The sequence below is a fragment of the Anolis carolinensis genome, chromosome 3, assembly GCF_035594765.1.
Source record: "Anolis carolinensis isolate JA03-04 chromosome 3, rAnoCar3.1.pri, whole genome shotgun sequence".
In the NCBI taxonomy this organism is placed as follows: Eukaryota; Metazoa; Chordata; class Lepidosauria; order Squamata; family Dactyloidae; genus Anolis; species Anolis carolinensis.
The window spans coordinates 16,076,465-16,101,916 of record NC_085843.1 but is presented as its reverse complement, the minus strand read 5'-3'; the positions used below and the strand labels follow the sequence as shown (position 1 = coordinate 16,101,916).

The following is a 25,452-nucleotide window of genomic DNA, read 5'->3' as shown; positions in this document are numbered from 1 at the left end:
GCCTCTTCTTGCTCCATAGCTCCACACCTGGTGTCTCTTCCATGGAAGACCTTTACTTACTTGTAGGACATCTGCTGATAGGCAAAGATCTTTCAATTGATATTGTATTTTACCAACTGACTGTACTGTTTCCTACAGCACTATTACTTAAGCTATCTGGTTTGTTGAGTCAGTAGATTTTTCTTCCGAATGTACCAGTGTGGCATTGACTATAACTGGGTTTTTTGTTTTTGTTTTTTTGACAACTTGACATGCACTAGCCATCAATGGCTTGGAGGCTAGGACTGGCCCATGTACCATCACTTGGAGTAGTCCTGGTCTAAAGTGATGGTTGTCAGTTTTAGGTGGTTAAGATGTTTTGGACAACAACTCTTAGAAATCCCTGCCAGCTCTGTCACTGGTCAGAAATTCTGTGATATGAAATCCCAAATGTTTGGTGTACCAAAGTTGGAAAATATCCGGTCAACTGAGTTTCCTTTTCCATATGGCCTAGACCACCTGTGCTCTCGAGGGGGTCTAGTATTGATTGATTTGTGTTGTTGAAGGTTTTCATGGCCGGGATCACAGGGTTGTTGTATTTTTTCCAGGCTGTATGGCCATGTTCCAGAAGTATTCTCTCCTGACATTTCACCCACATCTATGGCAGGCATCCTCAGAGGTTGTGAGGTATCAATCTTCCATTCAAGTGCTTACCAGAGCTGACCCTTCTTAGTTTCTAAAATCAGATGAAATTTGCTACCTACAATTCCTAGAATCTCCTCAGACAGCATGGCCACTGGGGACTATGGTGTCCTTCAAAATATTTTTTTTCGCTTTTTGTACAACTGGCAGGGGCTCATTAAATCCCCTTTCACTCTTTTGCTAACATGAGCTTCCTTTTTAGTAAGTGGAAGTGCAGAGATAAAACCTGGGGCATTACTTATGTTCTGTAGTACTAAGCAATAGAGTCTTATCAATAAAATATGGGTGATAATGTGTGTAAAGGGATGGTGGAATGGAGAAGATACTTGTATTGAAGGAGAGAAAGGATCTGGAAGCTTACTTACTGTATATATTCTCATACATGCCTAAAAATGTTAGTCAAAAAAAATCCCCAAAACGTGGGTTGACTAATTTATGGGTCAATAAGAGTACTGTAGTTTAAGTCTTATTAGAAAAAGAGCCATCCCTTTCTTTTAATAGAGTGGCAAAAAATAAGAGCTTAGTATGCCCTATGGTAGGAGAATCCTACATGAGTACCACCCCTATCTACTCTCTCAACCATACTACCACCTCTGACCAAGTTAAATATGAGCCAGCAATGTGATGTGGCAGCTAAAAAGGCCAATGGGATTTTGGCCTGCATCAATAGGAGTAAAGTGTCTAGATCCAGGGAAGTCATGCTACCCCTCTATTCTGCTTTGGTCAGGCCACATCTGGAATACTGTGTCCAATTCTAGGCAACACAATTGAAGGGAGATGAAGGGAGAATCATAGAATAGTAGAGTTGGAAGAGACCTCACAGGCCATCTAGTCCAACTGCCTGCCAAGAAGCAAGAAAATCTCATTCAAAGCACCCCCGACAGATGGCCATCCAGCCTCTGCTTAAAAGCATCCAAAGAAGGAGCCTCCACCACACTCTGGGGCAGAGAGTTCCACTGCTGAACAGCTCTCACAGTGAGGAAGTTCTTCCTGATGTTCAGGTGGAATCTCCTTTCCTGTAGTTTGAAGCCATTGTTCCGTGTCCTAGTCTGCAGGGCAGCAGAAAACAAGCTTGCTCCCTCCTCCCTATGACTTCCCCTCACATATTTGTATATGGCTATCATGTCTCCTCTCAGCCTTCTCTTCTGCAGGCTAAACATACCCAGCTTTTTCAGCCGCTCATTTAATTCTTGGTCATTTAATACCTCAGAGCTTCTGAGTCATTTTTATTTGTGCAGATTTCATGCTAGGGCTCTATTCTGGAACCTCCTTTGAGCATCTTTCCCTCCGGTAACTAAAAGGCCAATATTAATTGTGTATGAAGTCTTGCTTTCTCAAATCCTACTGCTGCAGTTGCAGCCTTTTCCCATTCATTGGGAACACTTTTGGAGGCTTTGTGGTTCATGTGCTAACCCTCTTGGAATGCCTTTGTTTCTTCTGGTGCTTTTTGTCCCCCGCTTCTTCAACTATCTGGGTTCTTTGTAAATTGAAAGCTCTCCTGCTACTTCCTAGAAGAGGTGATCACACCACTGTATTTTTAATCATTGGGTGTTAATAATGCATAAGAAATTCAACATACTGAACTGAGTTCTCTGACACTGAGCACCTTTCTTTTCCTTTCTCTCCCCCTGCCCCACCAAAGCTCTTGAGTAAGTTTGAATGCAACCTAGGAAGAGGGTGCCACTGAGAAGCAGAAGGAAAAAGACGAAAAAACAGATTAAAATAGAGATCAGGGTGTGAAAGCATGTATTTCCATCTCCAGGGAACATTATCCAATTATACTACAGTAGAGTCTCACTTATCCAACACTCGCTTATCCAACGTTCTGGATTATCCAACACATTTTTGTAGTCAATCTTTTCAATACATCGTGATATTTTGGTGCTAAATTCGTAAATACAGTAATTACTACATAGCATTACTGCATACTGAACTACTTTTTCTGTCAAATTTGTTGTTAAACATTGTTTTAGTGCTTAATTTGTAAAATCATAACTTAATTTGATGTGTAATAGGCTTTTCCTTAATCCCTCCTTATTATCCAACATATTTGCTTATCCAATGTTCTGCTGGCCCGTTTATGTTGGATAAGTGAGACTCTACTGTAGTTTGATTCTACTTTATCTACAATGGCTTTATCCTATGGAATCCTGGACTAGTTTGCACTAGAGCTTTCTGGCTGAAAATTTCAAAGATCTCTCCTTAAACTGCAAATCTCAGGATTCTGTAGGATGTTGTCATCACAGTTAAAGAAGAATAATAACTCTACAATTGTGCAATGTGAATGGACACCAGTACAGAGCTTGCCGTAACACTGAAAAATGTTGCCCTTGCTGGACTAGGACCTACAAGAATATATTGCAACATAGAAGCAGAAGTAAAGCTGAATACCCTTTGGGGAGATAAAGTGGGGTATAAATATAATAATAACAATGATGATGATGACGATGACGATGTGTCAATAATAATAATAATAATATAATAATAACCTGTGGCACAGCCTGGTTAGCAGCCAGCTGCAATAAATCACTCTGACCAAGAGGTCATGAATCGAGGCCAGCCCGTGTGTCCGGGTGAGCACCCGACAATTAAAAATAAAATATAGCCCCTGCTCGTTGCTGACCTATGCAACCCGAAAGATAGTTGCATCTATCAAGTAAGAAATTTAGGTACCACTTATATGCGGGGAGGCTAATTTATACCACCATAAAAATCATCCAGCAGCTGTTGGAATAAAGAAGTGCTGTCACAGTGGATGATGAAGCAGCTGCTCCCCCTGTGGCCAGAATCAAGCATACCCTCAGGAAGCTAGAAGCTAGAGAAGGTTTAAATTGCCTCTGCATCTGTCTCTGTCTCTGTTTTATGTTATATGGCATTGAACGTTTGCCTTATATGTGTACCATGTAATCCGCCCTGAGACCCCTTCGGGGTGAGAAGGGCAAAATATAAATACTGTAAATAAATAAATAAATGATAGTTGAGTTTTCTATCCCCTTCATTGCTCCCTCAAGAATTAATAAGCAGTTGTGTGGTCACATGATATAACTGTCCTTACTGGGTTGTGTGTGGTGGGATGACTTCTTCCTTCACATTCTTTTTTTCTGCAAAATGTGGTTTTCTGTAGCATATCCTGTGTCAGGATCTCATCACAGGCTGAGGTCCCCCGTACTGATTTGCCAACCTTCGTGGTGAATTGGCAAGACAGTGGGGCAATCCCAGTGCCATGCACTGCTCCCAGCCAGCATCCATACTTCCCCATCACATGTGGGGAAGCATCCCTGCATGGCTTGTCCAAACAAAACACATGAAGGCTCCCATGTTAGCAGCGCAGTGTCCTATCATGCTGTCACCTCAGTTGAGCAATGGAGTCTCACAGGAAGTGAGGGTACGTCATGTGATGGGCAGCATGGGAGTCCGTCACTCAATTGGGGTGGCAGCATCCTAGGACACCAAAAGTTCCTCATGGGATGAGGTCCTACCATACTCTCAAACTGTCATGATTTGGCAGCAATAGTCCCAATTAATTCACTATTGTCCCACCTTTTCAACTGCTTTTGAAATATCCTTGTTTCTCCCTTCTCAACTTCCCAATTTTGTTCTCATCTTACTTGGTTGGCTCAGACAAAAAAGAACTGCTCCAGCCTTTCTAAGGTTTTGTGTTCTTCTTCACTTATAACTTGTGTCATCATGACCACAGTCTGATGTTGCTTGGCCGCATTTGTCCTGATTTTCACTTGTGGATTCTTGGAAGACATGTCCTCAGCCAGTTTTTCAGTGTGGGTGGCACCATTTTGGCTAGTTCAGAAACAGCACTGGACACAGAGATGAAAGGGATAAATTCAGTGATTTAACAGATTTCTGCTCTGCTCCTCAATAGATTTTTTACTTTGCCCTTTATTCTGGGGCATCTTAACAAATATATTTTGAAGGGAAAATATGGTTCTTTTCCCTTGGGAACTTATTTGATGTCTGTTGCTTCCTTCTTCTCTTATGAATATCTATGTTGGCTTGCATTTGGGTCAACACAATCAAGCTTCTGCTAAGATGCTATTTGAATTGTAACTATCATTGATCATTGAAAGCCCGGGCAAGTGATAAGAAGAATCTCCAAATCAATACAGAGTAACTAGCAAATGCCAAAGAAGTCTTAGTTCCTCAGTCTAAACTAAAGACAGAACTGTTTCTTTGTAGTGGAGTCTCTTTCTCTGTATTTCTTCAAAAAGAGTTTGGAGAGCAACCTGCTGAGGATGCTCCAGCTCGGCTTCTGCACTGAGCAGAGGGTTGGACTCCGTGGCCTGGAAAGCCCCTTCCAACTCTGTGATTCTATTTGATTTTCTATATGGTTCCTCTTTTTCCTATTTTTTGTTTTTGTTTTGTTTGATCTGTCTGTTTGGAACTGTTGCTTTAATCCTCTTCTTCTTCCCCTCTTTTTTATGGCATATTTGAGACCAGAGTGTATTCTTTTTTTTTCTGAAACTGACAGATGATAGGAAAGCTTTGCTTTTCATGTAAATAATTGTTGTTGAGATTGTACATAGAACATTTTGCAGTTGGCTGCTAATTACATTACTCTTTGAATTTGTCATTTTTTTAAAAAAGACAGAAAATGAAACTTGATTATTTACAAATATGACCAAGTAGGGTCATCCAGAGAAAAGGCAATTAAGTTCAACTGTGCAAAATTTATGTAAAGTTGACTCACTAACTATGCATTGCTTGTAACTATTTTCCTGGAGGGTTTCAAAGATGCTTCAAGTTCTTGAGGGAGGGATGCATAGATGAACTGAAATCTCCATTTTGTTTTGCTTTCATGTTTTCCCACAATTGCTCCTGTTTTTTTTTAATGGTTCAGTACCCTTTTTAAGATACTCATGCATTTGCATCAATGGATTGAAACTTATGATTTTTTTGACCTGTGTCATGATGCAGTGATGTTCTAAAAATCTATGGCCTCCTATTTGTATGTAATTGTATATGAGTGCCCAGAGAGCAGATAAACAAAGCATGAAAAAGCAAAAGAAAACACATGTGCAAGTGCATGCCTTCTAATTGCCTGTTGCCAATGACCCATGGCTTTCAAAGAGCTTTCTTGAGTAAGGAACACCAAGAGGTGGTTTTGCCACTTCCATCTCTGAACTGCAGTCTGCAATACTTGGCAGTTTCCAAAGCCTCATGACTTGAAGGTTGGGTTGCTGACCTGAAGGCTGCCAGGTTCGAATCCCACTTGGGGAGAGTGTGGATGAGCTCCCTCTATCAGCTCCAGCTCCATGTGGGGACATGAGAGAAGCCTCCCACAAGAATGGTAAAACATCAAAACATCTGGGCGTCCCCTGGGCAACGTCCTTGCAGATGGCCAATTCTCTCACACCAGAAGCAACTCCGGTTGCTCCTGACACAAAAAAACCCCCAAGTACTAGCTTGCTTAGCTTCCAAAATCAGACAGAATTTAGTGCCATAGATAAGAAATAACATTAAAGAGTACATATAATATGTACTTCTGTGCTAGGAGATGTAGCATCCTATTCAACTCTCCCAACTCACCTTTTCTCAGCTATAGCCCCCTGAACTTAGCCATTTCATGGAGGAGCAAGCATTTAGGGGCAGCACCCCAGCACCCAGTTATTGCCATATATCAGCAAAAGGCATCTGCAGGGACTTTGAAGTTTCTCCAGAGGTTCCTGCAGATGATGGCAATATCCATCATACAGGAAAATAACTAGACATTTCTCTTCTGCTCCCTCTGCTTTCCACTGAACAGGAAATTGCCAAATTTGGGGGAATTTGGAGCATTGCATGTTCAGCTGTGCATCCTATACTCCACAGTGACCCCCAAAAGTGTGTCACCATGGAGTTAAGTACAATTCTGGGATAAATGGCGATAAATGGTGAAAAGTTGTATGCATATCTCTCTAGATTTACAAACCTATAGAGCCATTTATCCCATTGGGTGACTAAAACTAATAACTGTTTCTCACCTATGAGCAGTAAACTCTTCCAAATGTAAGAGAAACGTGCTGGATGTCCCTTTATCTCTTCCAGAGGTCAAACAGATGCTAATGAGCACCCCACAGATGTGCTGGATTACATACCCCATAATCCTGTATTTTATATTATTACACCATACTTGTAAGACAGTGTATCTGATTGAGGAAGACTGCTTTAACCCTGTATCACAATTATTCTGTAGGTGCAAATATTATCTAATCTAATGCAATATATAAGCAAACCTGTCCTGATCTCTGAAACATCATCATCACCGTCATCTAGCATTGCTACTATTTGTTGTGTAGCCCAAAACAAAGACACTACAGTGTTTTCTTGGTAAGATTTATTCATTGCCTTCCTTTGGGATTAAGTGAGTGACACTTGCTCACGGTCACTTAGTGAGTTTCCATGACTAACTTGGGCTTTGAACTCTGGTCTCCAGGATCCTAGTCCCACACTTAAACCACTGAATGATTTTGCATGTACAGCTCTGCTGTTACTACACCATATATGTTTATTTATTGACAGAGAGATTTCGGGATCTACTCTTTCTACATTCCAGCTTGGATGCTGAGTTTCTGCCAGTCTTCCAGCAGAGGCATTACCCAAAGTAAGTAAATATCTTTTCCTTGAAAGCAGTTGAATTATTGTGTTTTGTTTTTTAAATGAGTCCTCCTGAAGTTCTCCATGTTTCAGAAGATGGGGGAAATCTGCCATCTATACTGTTGGCCAAGTCTCATGGACCATGGTCTGGTGAAATTTATCTTTGCTTGACATGGTGCATTGATGCATACAGACCTCTTCTCAGGCTAATTCTTCTTTGTGTCTTTTGGGTTTCTGCCACTTACACTGATGGACAGTCTCATCTGGATTTTTAACAGGGCATCCTAGTAGGTGCCAAAATAATATTAACAATGGAAGTATGCAAGCCAGTGAAATGACATGTCCTCTTTCATGGCACCCATCTAATAAATGAATAAATGGGTTTATAACCACAAAAGTACCGGGCTGTGGTGCAGGCTGGAAAGCAAGCCAGCTGCAACAAATCAACAAATCACTCTGACCAAGAGGTCATGAGTTCGAGGCCAGCCCGGTGCCTGCGTCTTGTCTCTGTCTCTGTTCTATGTCATGGCATTGAATGTTTGCCTTTATGTGTGCAATGTGATCCGCCCTGAGTCCCCTGCTGCAAATAAATAAATAAATAAAAGATCACACTAGAACACAACCCAGCTAGTCTTAAAAGTGCTACCAACATTCATTTCCTGCTTGACATGATTTATTCATGGAAGATTTCCTATTGCCTTTCTCTAAGACTGAGAGAATCATCCTTTGGGTTTTGATTGCTGAATGGGGATTTAATCCTTGATCTAATCCAATACTTCCAGCACTATACCATGCTGACTGTCCAACTGCTACTATTTTTAAAATAAAGTTATTGCAATCTATTAATGAGAGCCAGTGTGATATAGTAGTCTACAAATGTTCTCTCAGTCATGGAAACCTACTATGTTTACTTTGGGAAGGCACTCTCTGGGAGCCTCAGAAGAAAGCAAAGGCAACCCTCCTCTGAACCAGTCTTGCAGAGAAAACCCTTAGGGTTGTTGAAGTGGGAATGATTGTATATAGAGTTGTTTAAATGTAATTGAGTTATAGTGTTGCAATGTGAGCTGGAGATTGCATCATGCACTGTCTGCTGTCCACTATGCGAGTGTGTAAAGAGTTAACTGTGTATTGCATCAGACAGCAAAGGTGGTTTGTAAATAGCTTACTGTGTTATCTGTTATCTCTCTGCTCTCTGCCTGTATATATCGTCTTGAGAGTTTTCCGTTTGTTAGTAAACTTTTTGTAGATAGCCAAACAGGCTTCAGCCTCTTTATTGGTGCCAGTGATTCTTCGTTGATCTTCCGCTGCATGTGTGTTTATCCAAACCGCGCGCTCTGACAAGGGTCACCATAAATTGGAAAGCTCATAATAACAAAATCTCTTAATATAACCCACATATATACTATCATTTTCAAAACGTAGGGCTGCTTAAATAATCATTTACAGTTTCATAGTACTTTGTGGTGCAACAACTTAGAACTCATCTATCATGTGGCCCGCCCTTGTTTTTATTGCTTCCCCGATTTTGTGTTGTAATGTATATTATTATCTATTGTATTGTTTAATGTGTTATGATGTGTTGTTCTTTCATATTTTGTTATATTGTATTGTTCTGGGCATGGCCCCATGTAAGCTGCCCCGAGTCCCCATTGGGGAGATGGTGGCGGGGTATAAATAAAGTATTATTATTATTATTATTATTATTATCTTTCTTTTGCTCAACAGAATAATGTATTTAGATTACTTCCTTCAGTATAGGGATGCCCTTGAAAAGGATGCAGAATGCTAATACAAAACATGGCACTAGACATAAATCAGAGTGTTTTATAGGACTTATATGACTGTGTGTTTTGTAGGCTACCATCGCCTTCCATATTCAGTGGGGTTAGGAGCACAGAACTCCTGTGAAATTGGAAAAAAAGGAAATATAAACACTATTTTTGCCTGTCTGTCAAAGAATCTCTATGACTACTTTCACCAGAAAGTTATGCTGGAGGACCTTGACGTTCCCAGAGAAATCTTCTCTCTAGAAATCCCAGAGGTCTCTAGTGAAATCCTCTGGCAGGAGGTTCACTGGAAGACCCAAGATTCCCAGTCAGAGCATTTGTATTAAATCTATGAATAATAAAATCCACAAAAATTCTAACCTGCAAATGTGGAAGGCTGGCTGTATATGATAGTACATTTATAGGCTTCTGAAAGAATAGCTCCAATGGTAAGACCTTGCCCAGAACTTTTATATGCATATTTTTTTATCAATGTTTAATGTATTTAATTTTTAACTGATTGAATTGCCTGTAATATTTTTATACTGTGTTTTATTGTAAGCCGCCCTGAGTCCCCTATGGGTGAGAAGGGCGGGATATAAGTATTGTAATAAATAAATAAATAAATCTTTTTAATTAGCGGTCTACTTATATGTTCCATTGGGGCCCCTGGTGGCACAGTGTGTTAAATCGCAGAACTGCTGAACTTGCAGACCAAAGGGTCCCAGCTTCAAATCCTGGGAGCAGAATGAGCGCCCGCTGTTAACCCCAGCTCCTCCAACCTAGCAGTTAGAAAATATGCAAATGTGAGTAGATCAATAGGTACCGCTCTGGCGGGAAGGTAACGGCACTCCATGCAGTCATGCCGGCCACATGACCTTGGAGGTGTCTGTGGACAACGCCGGCTCTTCGGCTTAGAAATGGAGATGAACACCAACCTCCATTGTCAGTCACGACTGGACTTAACGTCAGGGGAAACCTTTACCTTTTTTACCTATATGTTCCATCATTTAGAGAGCACAATTCTTACAGTCATCATTATTTCATCAATTCTGATTTTTATTTTCCTTAAAATATGCAGTTTATTAGTTTTATCTGTATCTATTGAAAATAATTCCATTGATTTCAATGGGGCTTCCTCCCAGTTCAGCTTAAAATGACATAATGGAAGCTGATTTGTTTTGGAAAGATCACAGTTTAAAAAGTTGAAATGAAAAATTAGAAAGCCCGGAAGGCTTCTTTTGCCAAAGCTGAGTCACTGAAATGGGAAGATGGGCAAAGGTTTTCCAGATGGCCGGAGCTGAAGAAGGTTCTTCGGTCCCAGTCTGGGCCAGATTGGAGAATCAGTTCCAGGGAACGCTATCATTAGATGCCCAAAAGAAAGCAGGACTGAGAAAAAGGGAAGGATATTTAATTAAAACAACTGGACATCTTCCAAATAAAAGCTTCTGAAACCAACAGGGTGGCTGTTTATGACTTGCTCCAGAAGCAGTGCTGAAAATAACAAAGTCCTTCTCCCTCTCCACTCCAATGGACCAGCATGGGTTTATATTATGGTCCTTTTAGGGACGTTAAAAATAAAATCTTCTTGGTAGGGCTTCTAATTAAATTTGTTTCTTAGTTTCTTTTAAAGAGGGTTAAAGGATGTGAATCCCATCACCACTGGTGGTTGGAAGGGATTTTTTATTAAACAGCCAAAGAAGAGGTTTATAGCACTGTGAGTATGTACCAGACATGGCAGATAGTCAGGCAATATAACCCTCTTAGCTGGAATGTTTCATTCGAGCATTTGCCATCAGAAAAAAATGTCTCCAAGCTTTGATTTGAAACCAATAGAAAAATGCTTATTTTTAATACATAACACAGAAAATTCTTGGCATGTTTTGAGAAATGTTTAGAAAAAGAAGCATTTCATTTGCTGCTGACTTTTGATGGTAGCAGCCCCCTTAAACCTCTGAATATAGGTGTTTAAAACCATAAGCAACTGAATTTGAGACTCTCTAATTACATGCAAAGTGCAGCTCCCTGCTGTCTTTGCATCGGATTTAGTGTCTCCTGGCAGCTAATGGCCAGATCTACTAAACGTTTCCAGCGCCTTATTCAATTTCGCAAAAATCAGTGGGTATTCTTTCTCTCCAAAAACTACAGTTCTTTGAACCATAATCTCATGATGCTTAGATTATTGAGCGGCAAAACTCTTGGAAATTATAATAGACCCTCATTATCGCACGGTGGCAGGATTGGCCGAAACGGTACCTTTCTGTGACAAAGGGTGACTTGTACATGTGTGTGCACTAGTGTGCCTTTCCATAATTCATTTGCTGTGAAAATAAATAAATAATGTTTGGTTCATTATGGGACATGAGTCATTGGCATCACAGCTCATTAATGAACAATCTGAGGATTATGCACACAAACACACACACACACACACACACTGATTCTGCAGCAGTCAAGCGCACACTAATGTTAGTCCGAAGGGGAAAAAAATGACTCCTGGTGTTTTGGTTTAACACAGTTAGTGTCAAGCTGAGTTAGGTCTGTTATTACAGTTGTTGACTTCATTTATATCCCATGTTTTCCAATACAGTAAAAAAAGTTTAACAAAAACATAGAAAAGATCAACATTAAAGTGGAACTACTACTTCTACTTCTACTTCTTCTTCTGCCTCCTCTTCATCTTGTTGTTGTTATTATTATTTCATACTCTGTTTTCTTCCTGTCTTCTTCCCTCTAGAGACTCAAAGCGGCTAACAATGGCTTGGCACAATACAATAGAATTTAAAAACAAAACTAATACATATACCCACTCATATAGGGTTTTTTTTTTTTAAAAAAATTGTGTTATCAGTGTAAAACAGTTAAAATAGTTAAAACACAATTAAAATTACATTTAAAATTAGATAGCCCCCAAAATCCCACTCCCAGCATTCCCAAGATCCTGCTGTTCATCTTTCCCGAAATGCCTGATGACAGAAGTATGTTTTCACCTGCCTGCAAAAGGCAAATAGGGATGGAGCTAAACTATCAATAACATTGCAGACAATTGAAAAGATACAAATTGGTGCAGAAGATATTAAAATTAGTGCAGCGTCCTATTCAAAGCCATTTCGCTATTTATAAAGTTGATCCTCCATAGCATTTAACCAAGACAGTTAAATTGTGTCAAACTGCATTCATTCTACAGTGTAGAGCAGTGGTTCCCAACTTTTAGTCCTCCAGATGTTTTGGACTTCAGTTCCCATAATTCCTAACAGCTGGTAATATGGCTGGGATTTCTGGGAGTTGAAGTCCAAAACACGTGGAGGACCAAAGATTGGGAACCATTGGTGTAGAAGCATATTTAGTCTAGGAGACATATGGAATATAAATCCAATAAATAAAATAAAAGTCAGCACAGCCAGGGATATATATATATTAGATGAAGAGAGACACCCATTTTCTAAATACACTGATGATTGTTTCAGCAAACAAAAGTTCTGGTTAGTCAACCAGTGTTGAAAGGAGAGACCTATCCACACTACACAATTATATCATTTTAATATCACTTTGAGCACCTTGGCTCCATCTTATAGAATTCTGGGTTTTGATTCTAGGGAGGGTCATTTAAAATTCTCAGAGAAGTCCAATGCCTAAGAAACTACAAATCCCCATATTCCATTGACTCATAGAATCATAGAGTTGGAAGAGACCTTCTGAGACATTCAGTCCAACCCCCTACCAAGAAGCAGGAAAATCGCGTTTAAAGCACCCCCGACAGATGGCCATTTAGCCTCTGTTTAAAAGCCTTCAAAGAAGAAGCCTCCACCACACTCCAGGGCAGAGAGTTCCACTGCTGAACAATTCTCTCTATCAGAGTTAGGAAGTTTTTCCTGATGTTCAGGTGGAATCTCCTTTCCTGTAGTTTGAAGCCTTTGTTCCACATCCTAGTCTCCAGGGCAGCAGAAAAGAAAGCTTGCTCCCTCCTCCCTATGACTTCCCCTCACATATTTGTACATGGCTATCATGTCTCCTCTCAGCCTTCTCTACTGCAGGCTAAACATGCCCAGCTCTTTCAGCCGCTCCTCATAGGGCTTGTTTTCCAGACCCTTGATAATTTTAGTCACCCTCCTCTGGATACATTCCAGCTTGTCAACATCTCTCTTCAATTGCAGTGCCCAGAATTGGGCACAGTATTCCAGGTGTGGTTTGACCAAGGCAGAACAGAAGGGTAGCATGACTTCCCTGGATTATGATGTTATACTCCTATTTATGCATGCCAAAATCCTATTGGAATGGCAATTAAAAGCAGAACAATAGGGCGATCATTCTGTATTTTAAATTGGCCTCAGAACACCTGAAAAGTTATTGAGCTCTTCAAGAAAGAAAGATCTCCTTTCTTGCTTCTACTTCCTTTTTGCTTTGTTTCACCTCCTATTCACTGACTTTTTTTATGAACAAAGAACAATGATTTAAAATCAGATCTGACAAGAACCAATATCCTTTTTCATCTATTTCTTTAAAAAAAACATAATACAAGCATGCACACGTTCACGACTGCTTTAAATATATCCAAAAGTGTCAGCATTATCCATAAAAGAAATGGGTTCCAAAAAGGAGATGGAGATGTTCATTTATCAAGCTGTCTGACACTGACACTCAGCCATTCTCAGGGGAGGTACTTGCATAGTTTGGAGCTGGAGGTTGCCCTATTTTCCACTTGTTAATGCTACCTTTGCATGATAACACCAGCTACACGTGAGTTTGAATATAATGTGCACAATACAATCTATTTATTTATTTACTTTGATTTATATTCCCATTCTCTCCCCCTCTCCCTCGCTGAGGGACTCAGAGCAATTCAGCAGCAATTCGATGCCATTGAAACATAATACAATATTAAAATAAACATGCATAAAATTGGAAAGTACAAAAGTTAAAACAAAAATACATAATAAACATGATAAACAGTATCTAAACCAACTGTTTCCAATTGATTAATAGATTAATCTAGATTTTTAATGGATGCTGGTGCTCTCTATGAATAGAGGAGTTAAGGACACAACAACAGTGTTTATCCACTCAATCACTCTTACATGCATTCAGGGCTTGGGAAAAGTAACTGATATTCTGCAAATAGGAATGCAGCACTCTTCAGTTAAATAATGATGACATTGACGATGATGATGATGATGATGATGATGATGATGATGATGGTGGTGGTGATGATGATGATGATGATGATGATGTAGTAGTAGTAGTAGTAGTAGTAGTAGTAGTAGTAGAAGGGTTTTTTTGTGTGTGTCAGGAGCAACTTGAGTTGATTCTGGAGTGAGAGAATTGGCCGTCTGCAAGGATGTTGCCCAGGGGATGCCCGGATGTTTTGATGTTTTTATCATCCTTTTGAGAGATTTCTCTCATGTCCCCACATGGAGCTGGAGCTGATAGAGGGAGCTCATCCGTGCTCTCCCCAGGTGGGATTCGAACCTGGCAGCCTTCAGGTCAGCAACCCAACCTTCAAGTCACAAGGCTTTAATCCACTATGCCACCAGGGGCTCCAGTAGTAGTAGTAATAGTAGTAGTAGTAATAATATATACCTGTCTTCAAGATTGTGATTAAAAGCAGCTTTCAGGTTAAAGTCATTACAATACAACATTTTCTATCTGCTAGCAGTGGTTCTCAACCTGGTATCCCCAGATGGCCAATTCTCCCACACCAGGAGCGACTTGCAGTTTCTCAAGTTGCTCCTGACATGAAAAAAGTCCTAATAATAGTTCTTCAGATGCTTGTAATGCCAAAACATTTCCCCCATCATGGTGGCCACTAGCAGTCGCATCCAATTGACATAGAGTTGCAATGATTTCTTCTTTATTTTTCTTTATTTTCTTTACAGAATCAATATCCCACCTTTGTCCCAAGATGGGATTCAAACCAGTTTGCAATAATTTCAGAAGATCATGCTAAAACATCAATTTACAGACATAATATATATATATATATATATATAATTTAAAAATGATTAAAACTAGTCAAAAACATGTAAAACATGTTCTTTCTCTGTTGCTTGTACATATAATTCCGCAGAATCAAATTGAACCCTAGAGACTCCCCCCATCCCCCCCCCCCCCGGTCCCACAACTGTGCAGCCTCATTTCTCACCTTTGAAAAGGCACTAAGAAGGTTCTCCATTAACTGACTGTTGCAAAAGGAAAGATATGAGAGTGTAATGAAGCTTGCACAATGGAGGCCCTGCTGAAACCACTAAAAATGGATGGTCTCTTTAACCTGCATCAGGGATGCTGCTCAGCATGGGGCAGGACATCAGGGTTCTTTTCTGCAAAATGTACTTTAGGTGAATTTCATCCTCTTCTTGGAGGTAGGGAGAGAATCACCAGGTGGCCACTTAGGCACCTTTCTCAGTCAGCCACATTGCTACTGACATGTTTTTCATGCTCTGTTTCATCCTTTTTCAAAAGCTACTGGGGGAGCTAGTGAGAGATGAGAAGCGGTTATCACCACTCCGAGGAGCATTTAAATGAATGACTCCCAGGCCTGTCCCTGGGCTTCTTGCCTTCCGTGGACTCATTTAGTATTCTCTGACATTTTGCCATTTCCATCCTTTGCTTTCGAGCGGAAAGCTTTTGCCCATTTGATTTGTGCCTGGAGCCCATGGAATATTGACTTCTGACGTGCTCAGATGCATTCGCAGCTTTGACAGAACGGGTTTGCGTGATAGCTTATTTTTCAAATTAAACAGGGCATGTTGCAACTCATGGAGGCCAAGCCTTCCTGCACTGAAGTTTTGAAACCATGACTCACTAAGGATGTATCTTCAATACAGAATTAATGCAGTTTGAAACCACTTTAATTGCTATAGCTTAATGCTGTGGAATACTGGGAATTGCAGTTTGCTGAGGCATCAGCATCCTTAGCAAAGAAGGCTCAATATCTTATACAACTACTACCTACTGTATACACTTGAGTATAAGCTGAGTTTTTCAGCCCTTTTTTAGGACTGAAAAAGCCCCCCTTGGCTTATACTCGAGTGAGGGTCCTGCTTGGCTTATATTCGAGTATATATGGTACATTTATTATTTTTCTCTATTATTATTGGTATTATTACATTTATTAATTTACTCTATTACTATTGTTACCATTACATTTATTTTACTCTATTTTTATTATTATTGATACATTTATTATTTCACCCTGATATTATTATTGTTATTACATGTATCATTTTACCTTCTTCTTCTTCTTCTTCTTCTTATTATTATTATTATTATTATTATTATTATTATTATTATTATTATTATTAAAAGGATACATAAGGGCATTTACATTGAAGAAGATGAGAATAATGATTTAATCAGTTGGAGAGTCTTACCTTAGAGTTTTATGTAAATATTCAAAAACATTTAACCTACCGATGCCTCAGTTAATGTAATTTTATTGGTATCTATTTTTATTTCTGAAATTTACTGCTCTCGGCTTATACTTGAGTCAATGTTTTCCTAGTTTTCTTGTGGCAAAATTAGGTGCCTCGGTCTATATTTGGGTCAGCTTATAATCGAGTATATACGGTATTTATATATATTTGTATGTCATGTTTATCTCTTAAAAGAAACTCAAAATGTCTACAACTCCCATCATTCCAAAGCACTGAGCCATGACAGTTAAAGTAGTGTCAAGCTGCATTAACTCTACAGTGTAGATGCACATAAAGATAGAACAAGTGTGTTGAAGCTAGAATTAAGTGTAAATTATGTCAAAGTGTTACTTTGCAATTATTTCCCTTTTCCAGGAACAAAGTTATAAGTAAGTTACAGTAATATTGTTACTTGGTAAGGGATAATTTTGTTCCATTGAAAGATTATGCTAATATTTTAGTAGTTTTTCTAATTAGAAAGTGTGATTTTACTAAATGTGGGGCAAATGCAAAGCTATGCCTTGCATGCAGAATAAAGAATGTCAAGTTTTCATTCCACTGAGCAAAAATTGCAGAAGTATTGCATGACTTTTCTGCATCTAGACCAGACCCGCACAACCTGTGGCTCTCCAGGCATTTGGGAAGTCCTAAGTTGTTTGTCCAATGGTCAGGAATTGTGGAAATTGAAGTCCAAAACACCTGGAGGGCATAGGTTGTATATGCGTGTTTTGCTCTGTAGAGTAGATCATTTTTCCCTGGGTAAATGATACTGTTGATATGGGCTCTTTGGTTATGGAAAGTCTTACTGTATTGTAGAGTAAAACATTTTTTTTGATGGGGGGGGGGAGATATTTCCCAGCCCTGTATGTTGTATAAGTTCACAAGGGCTTTCCATCACTCTAAGAATCCCAAATGAAAAATATGTCAGCCACTGAGATCCTAAAAACCTGTAACTACCGCCATTGGGACTATATTGGCAACAAAAAAGGTGAGCTATGATCTTTTGAGGATCTCCACTCCATAGAATCATAGAATTGGAAGAGACCTCATGGGCCATCCAGTCCAACCCTCTGCCAAGAAGCAGGAAAATCACATTCAAAGCACCAATTTGTTGCCAAGACACCAACAAGAGGTTTATTTCCTTATGTTTCTGACTGGTAACTGCAATGTAACCTTCAGTAGTGAAGATCTATTACAGGGAAAGAATATGTGACGTAGCAGCATGCAAGGAAGCAAGGAAGCATGCCTAATATGAACTTTCATACCTGTACAAAAATGGAATGGTCTTCTTTTTAACATCCACTTCCCCATTCAATGACTGCACCTTTTTGCCCTCTTGAACAGTCTCGAAATAAATGAAAAATCTTATTTATATACATCAAATATGCTGCAGAATTGCTGGACAGCTGGCAGCTGGGGAACCTGGTTAGCAGCTGTGAAGGAGCAAAGGCAAGCAATGAAATAAGGTGCCAAAGTTAATTCAAGTGGTGTCTAACTAGCTAACTGGAGTTTCTGTGTACTGAGATCAACATGATTTAGGCTAGAGGCACAAGAACTGTCAAAATGAAATATACTTTTCATTTGTGAGAACAGGTATAAGTTGGATGGAGTATCAGGGTACTGAAATACAGAACTGAGCAAGACTCTGTGTCAGATTTTTATTCTGGACTGCTATAGAATAGAAACAAACAAGATGAATTAATTTGTACAGCATAGGATGGAACTCTTCTTCTTCATGATCTCTATAGATTGCACTTTCGGATATTCCAGAGCTGAGTATCTTTTGCTGTTAACTCCATCCCTACAGGTACAAACATAAATTGGGAATTACTCCTTGTGATTTCCTTTCCATCCATCATTCATCCTTCAGAACTCTCAGTGAAACAGCTTCTCTTCTTTTTCCTTCAGTTGATTTTTAGAGCTTCTGTGTTTTCCTTCATATTTTGCCTGTTTTCTTTCATCAACCTTCCACTAGTTATTAACCGTACAGTTGCAGTGGAGGATCTAGAGATTCCTGAAGAGAAAACTTCTGTAGGCACTTTTCTAGGTCCTCCAGCATGATTGTATGGTCAATGTTGGCCAAAAAGTGACCATAAAATCATGATGGAAGTTATAGAGATTCCTAGAGAAAATGCATCTCTCGGTCATGCAACATGATGCTGTGCCAGTGTATCCCCAGAGAAGGGTCTCTCTCATTCTATGGTCAATTTCTGGTGGAAAGTTGAAGAAAGAAAATAATTCCAGTGGAAGCTGGCCATAGATTCAAGCTGGATGACCCAGAGACAACATATTAAGAAAAACTGCAAATAATCAGCTCTGAAAAGGTTTAACCCACAAATGTGGAGTGCCAGCTATACTTTAAAGAGGTGTTTCTCAAACTGTGCTCCTCCAGGTATTTCTGACTTTAGCTCCCAGAAATCCTAGCCAATTTACCAGCTGTTAAGTATTGTGGGAACTGAAGTCCAAAACATCTGGAGGAGCAGAGTTTGAGAAACACTACTTGAGAAACATCCCTTCTTTAATTTGGTATAATTACTTAGCGCTTTTATCATTTCATCTTGATCATATAATTTATTCCCTGTTGGTCATACTGCAACTTCATTCTTGGTTAATTTTTTTCCCCAATTACTTGAAACTTGCCTCTTGTTCTACATTTTTGGTTGCCTTCTCCTAGTTGTTTGCACAGATTCTCCTCATCCGTATGAACAAGGGCTGAAAAACTACACTCAGGATTCTGTTACGTTTTATTTATGTATCTTTAGCTGTTTTAAGACTTTCATCTTTCATCAAATGAGGTTTTTCTTCCTTTTTAGCTGTAGGTCTTTTTGCATTTTCCCTTGATAATGTCCTTTGTTTTTGTCCACATTTCTTCAGGTTCTTGAGTTTTGCAGTGAAAATCCATTCTTTACATGGTATTTACATTGTACAGGGTTTACTTCAGACTGTATTTCACATTGTGTTTGATTAAATGTTCTTTAGAGTCATTCTAATTTTTAATATTAGAAGTTAATGGTTTGTGCCAAATTCTGCCTCTGGTGTTGTCTTAGCAGAGAGATTTTTCTACTACTCCTACCAATTATGTAGTCTATTTGATTTCTATACTGTATACAGTTTTCTGTTCAAGTTTCCAGCAGCAGTTAAAATGTAGGCAACTAGGCATCACAAAATTCAGTTAGGTATTCTCCTGGTTTATTTCTTGCACTTTGGTCAAATGATTTCACTTTGTTTCCCTTTTGAAATTGTCGTCACCCATTTATTATTAACATATCTTTGGGATGTGTGATCAATTTCATCCTGGATACCTGCAAATAATATTTCAATTTCTTCCTCTTCCTCTGTAGTTATGACATATTGTATCTGGTTGATTTCCTTTCAACCTGGAAGTCTAATCTTCAAGCACTATTCTTACTTGAATTTTGGATTTTCCCCCATAGGATTTTCAAGATAAAAAGACATTCAGAAGTAGTATGCCTGTGCTTCCTTCACCTCAGTACTAATGAGAGTTAGCTGAAGTTCCACTGCTCTTGTCTCTGTGAGGTTCTCTACCAGTGTCACCTACTATGGCTTCCCACTAACGGCCCTCATTAATACTAACTATCAAGTATTTTCTGCTAAGGTAATTGCTACTGTCTTAAGAAGATGGAAGTTGGTGTCTCCATTCCGAGCATTTCCCACTTCTATATGCTTCAGACCTGATTTTTTCAATTTTGAATTCTTTTTGATTTTGCAATACTTGCATTTGCATATATACATATAAGTATATTTCTTGGAGATGGGACCAAATCTAAATATGAAACTCATTTACTGTATGTTTCATAAACTTTCATTTATGTTTCATACACAAGACTTGAAGGTAATTTAGCACAATATTTTAAATAATGTTGTGTATGATATAAATTTTGTTATATTGAGCCATCAAAAAGCAAAGTTGTCACTATCTCAGCTACCCATTTGGCCAACTTTGGATTTGGGAAATTCTGGACAATAATATGTACCATGGACCGGTAGCACAGCAGGTTAAACCACTGAGCTGCTGAACTTGCTGACCAAAAGGTCAGCAGTTCAAATCCGAGGAGCGGGGTGAGCTCCCACTCTTAGCTCCAGCTTCTGCCAACCTAGCAGTTCAAAAAAATGCTCAGGGGAAAACTTTTACCTTTACCTAACCTGTACCATGATGTCCAAAATGTTACACTGAACTGAGACCATTCTCTGTCTACACACATCAGTAATATTCAAAATAGTCACCTTGGGTAAGTGATAGGCTATCTGATATTGGATTTCCATAAACTGTTGTTGTGTGCCTTCAAGTCTGATGTACAGTGACCCTCAGAGCAAACCTATCATGAGGTTTTATTGGAGGAGAGACCCACACATGGGCCAGATTGTGTTTCCCACAAATCTGCCATTCTGCTGATATGCAGCCTACAAGGTTCTCTTTCACATCACACAGTGACACCAGGTTTATACCACTTCAAGAATTACATTCTATTGAATGCTGGGATTTGTAGTTTTGCTGAATAATTAGAGCTCCCTGGCAGAGAAGTCTGAGCCCAATTCCAAAATACAATCCCAGGACTCCACGGTAGTTAAAATGGTATTTAAGTGCAGTCGTTGTGTCGTATGAAGAAGACCTTATATAGAGTTTCAATGCAGGATGTCAACAGCTCTCCATAGATTCTGCATTCAAGGATTTCACCATCCATGACTTGAGAATATTACTCCACTCTCCCTCTATCCCACCCCACCAAATTCCAGAAAGGGAGATCCTCATAAACCAGGGCTTTTCAACCAAGGGATAGAGTTGTGTTTGACTGGCACAAATTGTCTAGTGGCTACACAATGTTCAAATTCCCTAGTGCATTTAATTGGAGACCACAATGCCTCCATGAGATTGCACAGCAGACATTGGAAAAAAATAGATTCTGGCTAATCTGAAAAAAATAATATTTCCAAGAATACAGAATCCAGGAAAGTGAGAGCGAGATCCAGGAAAACTGTATCTACCTGAACTTCTTTGCTTTGCAAACAGATACACAAAGACCTTGCTCTAGCCTGCCAGGTAGAAACAGGGTCTGTTTTGGTGAAGGATAATAGTTGGCAGGAAACATAGGTCAGTGGATACAACATTTCTAAATGAAAAGGGGAAATACTCTACATAAAGATGGAAGCATTTTTCACATGCAGTAATCATTATGAGCTGCCCTGTAATTTGACCTCCCTTTGTTTGCAAATGAAATGTTTGGGATGGTGGTCCTCCTGGTCTAATAGGGCCTTGAACCTGGGCTTTGAACTTCAGAAAGAGCAAGAAAATGTGTCAGGGTTCACATTTTCCCTCCTAATTTGTTTTAGATAGAAGTGGCAAGCTCTGCTTGGATGCTGTGCGGCTGTCAGTACTGATGAAGAGTATGAAGGAAGGGGGAAAGCTCAGATTAAATTCCAGCTGCATCATTTCAAACTCATAAAGTGTGAAGAAGTGAAATTTAGTCCAGTTCCATGACATGCAGGAATCTGATTTGAAATAGCTCCTGAGAGAGGAGCATCTAACTTCTATTTGAAAGCCTCCGGTGAAGGAAAGTACAGCACTTTCTGATGTAGGCTGCTACACTGTCATTCGGGCATTAGAGGCACATTTATTTAAAGAATTGCAACACTAATATCCCACTTGATCTGCTATGATTCCTCCCTATAGAATCCTGGGATTTGTAGTTTTGTGAGGTACCAGAACCTTCTGTCTGAAAATTCTAAATTTCATCCCTAAATTGCCAGTCCCTGGGTACCATAGAATTGAACAATGGCAATACAAATGGAATAGTAGTGCCATTGTTTGGTAGTGTCAATAGATCTGGGATATTCTGTTCAGTCAGCATTTCTTTTCCTGCAATTTCCTAGACCCTAAACTGTAGAGAAATGTGTCCCGTTATCTATTTGAAAACCCTTATATTTCAAGATAGCAACCATATTGCTGTAGTTCTGGGGATACCTCCTATAAAGACAAATGACTTGGTTCTAGAGCAAAGCAAGACTGAATTCACAGTAGATTAGAAGACGATGAAACTGAGGCTGTCATCCTTTGGACATTTTGTCAGATGACATGGCTCTTTGAAAATGTTAATAATGCTCAGTGAAGTGGAAAGCAACAGGAAGAATCATGTCATCTGACAATATGTCCAAAGTATGACAGCCTCAGAGAGAAGGGGGGGGAGTGGGAGAGATACAGTTGGATGGATTTAATCAAGAAAGCTATAACTTGTTTATTCATTCAGTTACTTCTGATTCTTTGTGACATCATGGACCAGCCCACGTCAGAGCTCCTGTCGGCTGTTGCCACCACCAGCTCCTTCAAGGTCAAGCCAGTCACTTCAAAGATACCATCGATCCATCTTGCCCTTAGTCGGCCCCTCTTCCTTTTTCCTTCCATTTTCCCCAGCATCATTATTTTCTCCAAGCTTTCCTGTCTTCTCATTATGTGGCCACAGTACTTTATCTTTGCCTCTAATATCCTTCCCTCCAGTGAGCTATAACTACACTGAGTTTAAAAGACCAGTTAATAACTAAGGCTTCTGGACAAATCCCTTTCATTGGATCACCATAAACCAAAGTAAAGTTGACAGTAAATAATAACAATAAATGATACCACCTCTCAGTCTTTTCTTTTCCAAGCTAAACATGTCCATCTCCCTTAGCTGCTCCTTATAGAGCTTATTTTCCAGATTGTTTTCTATCTTTGTCACTTTTATCTGGACATATCCTTCTTAAATTGTGGTGCTTGGAAGTGGACAACATTATTCAGCTAGGGTTTGACCAAAGCATAGAGAGACTTCATAAAAAAACTTCAGCTGAAATGGTTGACTCTGTTGGAGAATTTAGAACTATAAATGGTAACTCTACAAATGAACGCTCTGCTAAGATTTCTGAAGTGGCTGTCCCGGTGATGTCAACATTTCCTCTAATTCCAGGGGAATCAAGCCTCTTGCAGCTGAAATGCAGCATAGTGCAGCTACAGCAATAGCACATTTCCTCACTACCATAGCAGAAGGCAATGATGGGGAGAAGAAAGCACATCCAGGACAAGGAAAACCCTTATTCTGTTTGCTTTTTAATTGATCATTTATAGCTGCAAGGAAGAGTGGTTTCAACAGTAGATTACAACTTAGAAGAATAGAGTACAACTCCCTTCTTGGCCATGAAAACACACTGCGTGACCTTGAACAAATCACTCAATCTTAGCCTCAGAAAACTACATGATAGAGTCTCCATATGTCAGAAACAAGTTGAAAGCATACAACAACAAATGTACCTTCAAGTTGCTTGAAGACATATGGCAACCCCATATTAATTTCATAATGTTTTCTTAGGCAAGGTATACTCAGAGATGGCTTTGCCAGTTCTTTTTCTCTGAATTAAAGCCAACAGCGCCTAATAGTTCTGCATATGGGTGATAGTAGTGCATGTACAAATGTGTATAAAGACATCGTTTTTAGTCTTCACATTATCAATTCTCGATCTTTTCTTGTACATTAGTGTTAACAAAAAAGTAGACATTTCCAAACAGTGTGTTTTAGGCAAAGGTATGGGCAGAAACAAAAGTCTTTGGAATTCTATGTAGAGTTTCAGATGCATTGTTCAAATATGCATATTTTTGAAATAAAAATTGTAATTCTGTATAGACATTTGGGGGGGGATAATCTGATGTAGAAACAAGAAGGGGAAATCTAAAAACTGATAGAGAGAAGCTGAAGAGGGGACAAATTGATATGAAAACAGCAGGGGATAATATATCACCTTTTCTAACATGCACTTTGGGGCACTAATGTATGATTTCTCAAATGTGTGAACACTAGAGGTTCAAATATATCAATGGTCCATGTGGTTGGGGGATGGAACGTTGATATGGCAAAAAGACTTAGATTGACAAGTTCAAATTAGATGGGATACATTTAACAAATGTGTAGAAGAAGTGTTTCCTCTGGTGTTGAAAAGGGTCTGTTTGTCATAGCACATGTTTTTCCTTACTAAGTTGTCTTGCATGTAATATATTTTGTTTTGTGATTGGTCAATGGGCATTATTTGCAAGACTGGATGTGAAATGCATACTTCTTTGGAAATCTCATTATGGCAATAAAGTAGATAGTTTGCAGCAATATGTTTTCTCTTTAGTGCCTAATTTGACCGAGGAATTGATCCATCTTTGTTTAAGCATACATTCAAAGAAGGATAGGTGTCTTGCTTTGTTTTGTTTTGTTTCCTGAAGGCACCAGCTATTTCCAGTTTGGAATATATCCTCTAAGAAGGATTTGTTTGTTTGTTGCAACAAGAAATAAATTCTTTTTTTCAAAAAATGATAATAATCCCTGAAGAGCTTCTTTAGAAGATACGAAAAATCCCGCTAGCTGTTTTCTTAAGTGCACAATTCTTTATTTCTGTCTTGCAAATTAAAAAGTAAGCAAAACATCTTATGGAAAGACCTGATTCTGTCTAAAATAGGAAAAGAAGATTATAAATACTGAAGTCTAAAGGAGGGGAATTTGCTGTCTTTACCAGAGAACGTCTTCCCTCCACTGAAGAATGAAATGTGTATCATGAAAATACGCTAAAATATAATTCACCTGCTTATATGGAAATGTCATCTGAGACAAATTAATTCCAATGGGTTTTATGCAGGTCTCTTCATCGTAATGTAGACATCGTACCAATAAATACCCTAAAGGCCCTGAGATTTATAAAAGAAAAATGCTAGGAAAGAAATCAACCCAAGCCATGAAGTGGAAAATTCTATAGGCTTTCATTTGCCTTGAAAAATGATGTTCAAAGGAAAGGATTTGTACAGGCAGATAGATTTTATTTAAATGGAGTCAGTCAAAATAAAGAGCTACCTCGTACGAACCAAACAATAAAATCAGGCTTTTCTGATTCCATATTTTGGCATTTCGGTGACAGAAGTGACACAGAAAGATGATTATTAAGTTGGACTGATAAGTAGGATAACAAATAAGTAGGCCTAATAAGAT

The 25,452-nt window shown here is 39.1% G+C and overlaps 1 protein-coding gene across 2 annotated transcripts in view; it reads left to right on the top strand.

The window, feature by feature from the left end:
• The window catches only part of nox4 (NADPH oxidase 4), a 140,780-nt gene that overhangs the window by 100,046 nt on the left and 15,282 nt on the right, over positions 1 to 25,452 (top strand). For both annotated transcript variants that reach the window (XM_003219369.4, XM_062974522.1), the window contains exon 13: positions 7,195 to 7,276. In XM_003219369.4, the coding sequence (XP_003219417.2) occupies positions 7,195 to 7,276 (82 nt within the window). The remainder of the gene's footprint in view (positions 1 to 7,194; positions 7,277 to 25,452) is intronic.